The following is a 10623-nucleotide window of genomic DNA, read 5'->3' as shown; positions in this document are numbered from 1 at the left end:
TTTAATTTGTTAAATTTGTCCATTTGAATTTGTCTGTATTAGATCGGAGAGTTGTCTTCTACCAAATGCTCTGAGATCTAGTAACATGCTTTAAAGCAGCACCTGGCCATTACTTACCTGCATCGTTCTTCCCTGGAACAGCACGTGGTGGAATGGAAAGAAAAGTGCATCTATATTTTAAAATACTTTAATATTTATCTGAAATAATATTTCTCAAAATATGTGTCTTTTAACAATCTGTAGTACAGTTCTCTAAGGTTCATCATTTTCTCTCACGTCAAAGAACACATACGAGCGGGATATGCCATAAAAGCTCGTACATACTGACATTTGCTGGAAAATGTTTCAACCATAGATATATACTTATAGGTAGATAAACCATTAATTTACATTTTATACAGTAAAAACATTTATTTTTAACAATTTTACCTACATTTAATCAAAAAAGTACAGCATATTTAATAATTTTACAAATTCTTCATAAAAAATATATTTCTGTACAAAAACAATTTTCTTTTGCACCTACTTCAAGTCAGCAGCACATGATAGAATGATGTGAGTGAATAAAGAGCGTGACTGGTGGTCTGAACGCAGTTTTACAGCTTGTCAAGTTGGTAAACTATTTTACAGAGGTGGGGAAATGGAAGGGAAAAAGAAAAGTCGACATTATTGCAGCAAGCCTGGAGAAAGGCAAGATGTGGATCATCTAGGTTGTCGTGAGATGGCACTCGCAGTTTGAGGGGGACAGAACCAAAGACCATTAGAAGTTGCTCACGTTAACCTGACCAGTCCAACACAGCACGATCAGTGCATAACTTGTGCATAAACACGGTTCTGTCTGGCAGAAGGATTTGGCCGTAGAATGTTTAGGAACACTGCGTCGAGATAAAGCAAATGTCTGGGGTTTTACACAATGGTGTGACAATACTCCTCAACATCCTTTACAATCTGTTCAAAAATCAGTGATATTCAGAAGCAAACGTATTACAGTGGCGTCGCGTACGTCGGATGCTGAGCCAGTGACGTGTTGAAGCGCCAGTACGTATGACAGCATATTCTTCTTCTTCTTTTTTTAAAGAAAAACAAAACTATAATCAGGTAGTTCACAGAATTAAAAAAAGAAAAGTGAGCATTTACACGGAGTACATGCACTGTTTACCAGCATGGTCAGAAAAAACCCAGCAAACTGATGATTAAAATCACAGTGAATATGCACCAAAGAAGCTCTAGCTCTTTATCTAGGTGATGATACGGGTCATTGGGAATCGTAACGGCCCCGTCATGCTTACGAATCTCTTATAAGGCAGTGTTTCTTCGAGAGGACGTTTCATCTTCATCTCAGTGCTTCTGCATCTCAGAGAACTGTGTGGGGAGATACAGGACGAGGCAAAGTGGAACAAAAGGGGAAAGATGACAAAAACAGAATTAACTTGGAAAATGTCATAAAGGCATCAGACGATGGCCTAGAGCACGTGATTACCGACAGATCAACAGAAAAAACAGTGGTTCAACGTAAGTGCAGCAGTCTTCAAAATAAAGTTTCGCACAATAATAATAATAATAAAAAAAAACTCTGTCCTTCCGCGCAAGAGGTATTTGATACATACTGTAAGCAATGTGGGATGAGATCAAGAAGAAGGAAAAATGCAAGAAGAAATAAGGTTTAAATGAACATGAAAGCTGAACAATGGGCATCTAAATATTCAGTGGAGAAAAAAAAAACGCTTCATGTCTAGACTTGATTTCTTTCCGATTGGATAAGCGAGTAGACAGCAGCTTCTGCGTCAAACGTGCTTCCGGAGGGAAAGGGAATGGAGAGGAATAAAAATGGAATGTCTGGCTTAAAAGAACAGTTTCAAAGCTTTAAAGTGTGTCCTTATAACCTTCCACATAGGTCTCATGTAAACATAAACAGAACTTTATTTGCAGAGCTAATTTCGAAAATATAATCAGACTCTCTCTTGATAGACATAGCATGACATCATGCTCTTTATGGATATGGAATTATATGTTTATATACATATGGTCGGAAACCCTGTATATTATTTCTTTTTTTTCTGTGTGTTCGTTTGAGTTCATGTCCTTCTCATACTAGTGCAAAATTTGTGCGATAAAGTTTTTGAAATTCTTTTTTTTCCCTCTCCCTCCAACACAGCGGCTGACCGTTTTGTCCACAGCCCAGAGATCAGAGTCTTGCGCCGATCCTAACATCCCCAGTTCTGTCGGAGACGTGCGGTTGAGACATGACGGTCCGGTTGCTCTGTTCACTGTCCCTTTGTCTTCACTGAAGAAAATACACTGGGCCAGAGCAACGCTGCAGCTGTTAAAGACACTTCAACATCTTTCAGATTGTTTTTTTTTTTTGTTTTTTTTTGTTTTTTTTGGAAGGGAGGGGAAGAACGACATGAAAAAAGAGAGGATAAAAAAAAAAATCCTTTTCATCCTATGTGTGCTGTTAGTGGTGTTGTTCCTTGCTCCGGTCACTTGTTATGACCACAGACAGCACACGAGCTCAGTTTTAAAAAAAAGGTTCTGTTTTGTATCTTTGACCTTTTTTTGTCTTTTGTGGTTGTTTTAAAAAACAGAAATAGCCGTCCGTGTTCGGAAATGATCAGAGTGAGCTTGCGGTTGAGTGAAGTTCATGCCCGCTTCCCAAAATGCGCTCAGTGAAAAAGACGCGGAGCACGCTGGGGCAGTCCGGAGCTGCTAACGAAGGCTATACTACTGTGCACACCGTGTTGAGCGTGGTATCGAACCTCACGGCTTTGGCCTCCGTCGGCTTCATATTGGTGTCGTACATCGGGTTTTCGAACGATGCTTGACCGTTCGTGTTCTCATGCCCTGCGTAGCCGTTGTACTGTACTTTTGGTCTTGTTCTGCCAAAGGAAGAGATCGATCATGTTACCGCTGGAAACAAGCCAAAGCTTGAGGCTTATATATCTTTCTATTTAACACTGTAACAGTTCAGCTTCCAAAGTAGGGCATTCACAAAAAATAGCAGTGCATTCCAAAGTATATATATATATTTATATATTTGCATGATTTAAAGAGTAACATAGACATTAGAAATGTTAGATCGAGCCTTACAAAAAAGGAATAAAAGAAATAAAAGGACATGATGCCCTCGTCCAGAGATGGTGAGAGACAAATGTGTGCTATCAAAGTTAAAAAAATAAGAGAAAAAACCTCCCAACCTCATTATCTCAGTTTCTTTCTCTTTCAGTATTTTGCCCAAGCTGACCGCGCATGCACTCATTCCAGGCACTTTTGAAGCAGATATTTAACACGCTACACTGCCCAGCCAAGCCTTTCCACAGCAATGAGGTAAGGTTAAATGTTAAAGATGACTGGGAGCCTGGACCCTGCTGAACTTCCTTCAGTAAAGGAACCAGTGTAAAACTGAGCAACTGCAGAAAGCCCCCGTGTTCGAGCAGTATGCCATTAACATGTAAAAACAACATATACACCCAAACCGCAGTTTTAAACTACTGCCAAAATGTTTTGGAGCATGAACCAATGTGAGTGGGAGGCTATTATGCCTGCTGGCCAAAAACTGCACATTTATTATAAACTGCATGCAGAAAAAACAAACAAACAAACAACCAAATAATACATCATGACCATCATGACCACAAGCTAAAAAAAGCCAGGAAACAAGCTGGAGACACAATGCCTCTCTCCATAAGGCCTGATGGGGAGAAATTTCTTCTTCTCGGCTCTAATAATTAAGGCCTAAAATAATCCCGCTCTGGAAAGGTCACTGCTTTCCCCAATCCGTAGAAGTTAGAGAAGTGTAACTGATAGCCCCTTCCCCAGCTGCCCCGCCGCAGCCATGATTTATGGTCACACACAAATTGTACGATAATCTAAATAAATGACCTGCATCTCGAACCGAATTCAAAATCCCTCCCCTCTGGAGCACGAGGGCTGCATCACACTTCAAAGACCCTCAACTCCGAATAAATAAAAAAATAAAGAAAGAAAAAAGAAAAAAAAGAAACAGAAAACGACTCATGACATTTCGGTGGCACACTTACATAAACGGAAAATAAACGGGATGGCTTTTAGTTGGTAGAATTAGAGACAGAGATGAAGACCACAAGCATAGCATGGCTTCCCCCCCATTACCATCCCCACCCAGGCCTGTCACGATCAGAAACTTTTATCTTACAATTATCATAAACAATTGCAGTTAGAAATTATCATATTGATCTTAACTATCTACAGTGACTTTAACAAAGTTATAATATATAAAAAAAAACTAAAGTGATTAACTCAAACACACCATTCTAGTTTGCATTCTGGGGCACTGAGTGGTCATCTAATAGGGCATGGTGATCATCTAGAGTAGTGAAGAATTAGCTAAATTAGCTAAGAGGTCGGCAGTACAATATTTTATCATCATTGTTACAAAATTTTATTGTGGATATCGTCAGTACTTAAAGAACACTGACCAACTGCTTTCTATACCAAGAGTGAATAGTTAGTCCTGATTAACTGGATTTAGTGCAGTGCAGTACATCTACTCATACAACCCCACTGTCAAAAAAGTTGGGATGCTGTGAATGTAAATAAAAATAAAATACAATTATATGAAAATCATGTGAACCACATTTTCAAAGGAAAATAGTTCATAGACAACACCTCAAATGTTGAAACTGAGAAAATTTTATTGTTTCCCCAAAAATATTTGCCTATTTTGAATTTAATGCCAACAACACATTCCAAAAAAGTTGGGACGGGGGCCTGTTTATCGCTGTGTTTCATCACCTCTTCTTTAACAGCACTCTGTAAATGTTTGGGAACTGAGGAGACACTGCTGTAGTTCTGAAAGTGAAATGTTTTCTGTTTTCTGATACAGAATTTCAACAGCTCATATCAGTTTCAGGGGTTCCTTTGTCATATTTTTCATTTCATAATGTACCAAATGTTAACAGTGGTGACAGGTCTGGATTGCAGGCAGGTCAGTTTAACACCAAGACTCTTTTAATACGGAGCAATGCTGCTGTAATACATGCAGAATGTGATTTGACATCATCTTGTTGAAATAATCAAGGCCTTCCCTGAAAAAGACATCGTCTGGATGGCTGCATATGTTGCTAAAACATGTTTATATTACTCAGCTTTAATGGTGCCTTCACAAATGAGCACATCACCCATGCCATGTGCACTAATGCCCCCCTAAACCATCATGCATACTGGCTTGTGAACTGTGCGCTGATAACAAGCCGAGTGGTCCTTAACCCCAAAAAGAATTTCTAATGTTGATTCGTCGGACCACAGGACACTTTTCCACTTCCCCTCAGTTCATTTTAAATGAGCTCAGGCCCAGAGAAGGTGGCAGCATTTCTGGATCCTGTTTATATGTGGTTTCTTCTTTGTGTTTTAGAGTTTTAACAGCATTTGTGGATGCAGTGATGAACTGTTTTCACAGTGGTTTTCAGAAGTGTTTCTGAGCGTATGCAGTGATTTCCACTACAGAATCATGTCTGTTTTTAGTGCAGTGCTGTCTGAGGGCCCAAAGATCACGGCCAGCAAATACTCGTTTTTGGCTTTGTCCCTTACATACAGATTTCTCCAGATTCTCTGAATCTTTTAATGATATTTTATATCATAGACAATGAAAAGCAGAAGTTCTTTGCTGTTTTATGTTGAGAAACATTTTTCTTGATTTGATCATGCAGTCTTTCACAGAGTGGTGAACCCCTCCTCGTCTTTACTTCTGAAAGACTCCGCCTCTCTGAGATGCTCTTTATACCCAATCATGTTACTGACCTGCTACCAATCAACCATCTGGTGTATTTTTTAGCATTGCACAAATTTATCAGCCTTTTGTTCCTCCGTCCCAACTTTTTTGAAACGTGTTACTGGCATCAAATTCAAAATGGGCAAATATTTTTCAAAAAAACAATAAAATTTCAGTTTCAACATTTGTTATGTTGTCTATGCACCACTTTCAATGAAATAGAGTCTAAATGATTTTCACTTAATTGCATTTTGTTTTTATTTACATTTTGCACAGCGTCCCAAGTTTTTTGGAAATGGGGTTGTAGTTCTTAAATGTGCCACTGCAGGTGCTTTTTGTCTGTTCCAAGTGATCAAACCTCAGACAAACTGAATATGATAATACACTTTTTCCAGTATTGCTATATTATTTTTTGGCCATATCACCAACCCCCTAAGCTAAACTGTGTTTTGGTGAGACTGTGGGTTTTTACCAAAGGCAGGGGAAAACGTCCAGCTGAGGACTGTCACAGCTGGAGCTCCAAAAAACAAACCTTATTTGCTTGTGTTCTCTAAATGTTACAGCACCATGTTAGTGTTCATAAAGCTACATAACTGACAGTAATCACATAAATATTTATAAACAGTAAATGCAATGTGCCAATTTTGATCAAAGTTAGCTAAATTTGCCTTTATGACAGATGACATCCATTGGAATAAGCATTAATAAACATTTATGTAGGGTTATGCCAGTTGTCATGCAACCTTATGAACAGTACCCTGCAGTAAAGTGTTACTGAAAAGAAGAACAAGTCAAAGCAGACAGAACAAAAGCAGCCTTCAATGACAGACAACACCTACTGGAATAAGCTTTGATCAATATTTATGTAGGGTTATTTCAGTTATCATGGAAAGCTAATGTAGGTGTCATGTAGCCTTATAAACACTGCCATACAGTAAAAAGTTACAGAAGAGCCTCTGTTGCTCATGTAAGACCAGTGATGTATCTCAATAAAAGTGTTTTCTGCTTTCTTTTATTTGCATCCAACTCATATTCTGTTTGTTGATGTAAATGTGTGATTGTTGAATGTAACGCCAGAAGATAATGATTGTGATCAGCTTAAATAACTGTGATTATCAGCGATTCTCAAACAGCAGCTGGTTATGTAATAATTGTGACAGGCCTAACACCACCCAAACCCACCCTCCCCACACACATTGTGCATCCTCCACTCCCTCTGACGAGATGAGCAAAAAGAAAAGGACACGATGGTGATGTGGCAGCAGAGGGCTCGTTGCCTAGTGATTTAGCTTCTGGGGTCTTACCTGGAGCCGGCCCTGATTACGTCTTTGGGTCTCTCATTCTCATCTGTCTCTTGTGATAGTACCCTGCCAATTTTTTTATTTGTTTTAATAATTGGGCAATTGTCACCCATCATGACAGATTTTTTTAACTGCATGTCACATTCGTCTGTTGCTTGCTTTGGTAAAGTTAGGAAAACTCCAATGCTCTTTATACTTTTTTTTACCTTTTTTGAACATTTTTAAACAATCAATACCACAGTTTAAAAGGCGAAATATATCAACTTTACTGCTAATCAATCATGCTGCTAATCAGCCACATTTACTGAGTGGGCACAGGAGTTTCCCCATAACTGCAGCGAGACAAATGCAAATCAACATTCAACAATGGACAGAACGTCATGGCTAAAGCAGGGTACGCTCTCTGAGGGGCTTACCTGTGTTTGTAGAGGTAAAAAGCAAATCCTGACAGAATGAGAGCAAAGAACGGCACCAGTATAGCAGCCGCCACTGAGCTGCTGTTTGTGCCATAGTAAGGATTGGAGGAATCCACATCTGTTGTGATAAGACCTGTAAAGGTAGTGGGAAAAATGTGTGAGCAATTATCATAAAATGAAATATAACTACAAACTAGACCCAAAGTTCGGCATTAAAGACCTGTATCCTACAATTGTATTCACTTGTGTAGTTTTACGTATCAATTTTTTTTTTTATTTATGTAAAAGCAATTAATTTTATTATTTTTACATGACCATTTTCCAACCTATATCCATCCCTTAGAATTAAACAAGCTAATTTTGTTATCGTGTCTTTAAGATTGATGTATGTAAATGAGCTCTATTCTGATTGTCTGCCCTGTATTGAATGTCATTTAAAAGGCTAGTCTGAAACATTCATTGCAACCTATAGCTTTAGTGTCAATGGGTGGGGCTAAGCTGCTGTAGACTGAATAGGTGGTTATATGTCAATGTGTTGGTGTTTATGACATCACAAAAACAACATAATTTCTGTTTATGGAGTAAACAGTACAGTTTAATCCCTTAAATGACCCATTGGTGGGCCCAAAGTTTTAATTCACACTGCTAAAACCTAATAATAAGCCTTAGTATGTAATAAGAATTTTTAATGGGTAAAATTTTGTTAATGTGCACATACTACATCACACTTTTTTCTAAAAAGGTGAGAAAGATTACTTTTCTATTTTATGAGCCCTTTAAATACTCAAATTAAATACTCAAACCCTTTCTATTATAAACTACCCTTTATACAACAAATAGATCAATAGAAATGATCTGGGAAGAGGTATAGGTCTTACAGCTCACATAGATCAGCTCTTTTGACACACAAGAGACTTGGGTTTAATAAATATGGGCAATTTTAATGAAAAAAACAAAAGTGCGTGCAGGTATCATTTTACCTTGTCTTGTCAGCTGAAACTTCCCAAAATCTTTGCTGTGGATATGACCTTGGTAAACAAACATTTTCTTCTCAGACTCTGCTGTCACCTGGATTTAAAAAAAGAGACAAGGCAGAAAATAGCAATCACATACCTTTATTATGCAAGCCCATGGATGAGTTACTATCCTGTTTCAAGATTCAAGGCCAGTCACAAAAATGTTCACAGGATCAGTCACGTTTTTTTCCCCCAGTTTTTCGTGTGTAGGTGTTGCAAGGCCCAGTGCTGTTTTAAAAATAACAGCTTCTGCAAAAAAGCTAGCATAACTGTATGGTACTCACATATCCATCCATTGCCCAGTTGTCATTTTTGAATTTACTGAAGTACTGCTCTGTTGGACCTCTTATCTGGTAGACCTTCAGTAACAGATGATTTTCCTCTTTCTTGTATGTCCCTGCACAAAGTGAGCAAGAAGAATCTCAATTTTCACTACTAAATGCGATCTTAACACTTATCTCCACCCCAAAATTAAAACGGTCTAAATTCAAATGAAGCCCAGCTGAACAAACGAGACAAGAAAAATGTAAAGAAACTTGTTTGGCAGGAAACACGCTGAACCAGAATCATTTTGTTGTAAAATGAATGAATGGGTTCAGAATCAGTCAAATATCACAGTAGAAACTGGTGATAAATAACAATTATTATTGTCACTTTCTTTCTATTCTTGATTATAGAAGGTATCCAAAACAATGCTTCTTCTTGTGTTTGATGATTAAATACTGTTTTATTATACAAAATTCATGTGTTGTGTCGATTAAAAAAAATTGTTCCGTGAATCCCGTTGTAGTTCTAAAAATGATAGTTTCTGTAAAAAGGTACTGTAACTTACACAGTGGTATTTACATGTTGTATTTGTCATGTTTACTGCTTATGCATTCGATACTGCATTTAATATGAGGTCCTGAGACATTATTAAATGTTTAATAACTTACCCGAGAGCTTGATCTGCACTCCGCTTTGTTCCACAAGAGTGACGTTGACTCGGCTTGTTGTGGCATTGAACGCATTGACCGTTATTGTGGCAGCCTGCCTCTTGCCAAGGTACTCGTAGAAGCCCGTCCAGTCAGAGTTTAAAGAGAACACGTCCGCGGGAACTGAACAGATGTGAATAACATTTTGAATACAAACATAACACTGCACATTAGCATGTATAATGTGGGAATTAGTGTGCAGTTTATCAATGCTGTACCGTACATGACTAGAGAGCAAACTGTTTCCCCAAGCAATCACCATCTACAAGCATTATTAATTTTTCTTTGTTATTTTTCAGCCTTATTTAGAACTACAGTGTCTGTCAGGTGACGTCAACAGGGAAGCTTCTGGGCAAATTGAAAACAAAGGCACAGTGGCCAGAGCAACGGCCCAGAAAAGGTTACATACCCCGAATCTTGTTTTTCTGTACGTCTGAGTCTCCCTTTGACTTGCTGTTTATTTTGGGTCCAACTAGGAGACAGGACAAATAATTGATAAGTTGACATTTTGCAGGTACTCTCTGACACTCTTTACATGCATGAACATGGATAATGACTATAATTTAAAGCTTCCTTGTTAAATTCTTATTTTTTTCCCTCATAGAATGATTCATTAGTGTTCCCGAATGAGTCATATCATATGCTGCTGCAGCTGTCAAGACCATATAAGGGTTTTGTAAGCCGACTGGATGAAGTTTATAAAATAATGTATTCCTAAACGCGAGTAATGCTTAAAAGCAAAGTCAGTTTTAACCTCTTTAACTCTAAGGGCCTATCAGTGGGTCCAGAACTCTATTCCGGTTTACTTTAGCTATTAACTCAGATCATAGTGTAGTGGTAGTAGTATTTAGTAGTACTGTAATAGTAGTAGGTATTATGATTTAAATTTAACAAAACATTTTTGAGCGTTTCTGGACTGTTATCAAGTTAATTATCTTGTAATCTCAAGATAACAACTTTGATATCTTGAGATAACAAGATAAGTAACTCGTTATCCCAAGATAACTTTGGTTATCTTGACATAATAACAATACAGAAAAATACAACTACCTCATGGTCTCTCTGGACATCTGTAGTTTCTGGCAGCAGTATGTCTAAGTATCAATGATGTATCTCATAAACTTTGCATCTTGAAAAAAACTGTCAAAACACTGTAAAAGTATCTAAAAA

General features: G+C 37.9%; 1 protein-coding gene across 2 annotated transcripts in view; it reads right to left on the bottom strand.

Annotated features, from left to right (window-relative positions):
- Positions 1 to 2349: 2349 nt before the first annotated feature.
- LOC108425438 (CUB and sushi domain-containing protein 1) overlaps positions 2350 to 10623 on the bottom strand; it is a 664112-nt gene continuing 655838 nt past the window's right edge. Inside the window, exons 65-71 of one of the 2 annotated variants that reach the window (XM_017694090.2) lie at positions 9863 to 9925; positions 9415 to 9576; positions 8764 to 8876; positions 8444 to 8531; positions 7464 to 7596; positions 7051 to 7113; positions 2350 to 2876 (exon numbers count right to left, since the gene is read on the bottom strand). In XM_017694090.2, the coding sequence (XP_017549579.2) occupies positions 2717 to 2876; positions 7051 to 7113; positions 7464 to 7596; positions 8444 to 8531; positions 8764 to 8876; positions 9415 to 9576; positions 9863 to 9925 (782 nt within the window). In that variant the 3' untranslated portion in view covers positions 2350 to 2716. The remainder of the gene's footprint in view (positions 2877 to 7050; positions 7114 to 7463; positions 7597 to 8443; positions 8532 to 8763; positions 8877 to 9414; positions 9577 to 9862; positions 9926 to 10623) is intronic. The other variant, XM_017694091.2, reaches the window with a different exon arrangement.

This window comes from Pygocentrus nattereri, chromosome 5 (genome assembly GCF_015220715.1).
Source record: "Pygocentrus nattereri isolate fPygNat1 chromosome 5, fPygNat1.pri, whole genome shotgun sequence".
NCBI lineage: Eukaryota > Metazoa > Chordata > Actinopteri > Characiformes > Serrasalmidae > Pygocentrus > Pygocentrus nattereri.
Note: the sequence above shows the minus strand (reverse complement) of the source record. Positions and strands in the feature narration are given on the sequence as shown.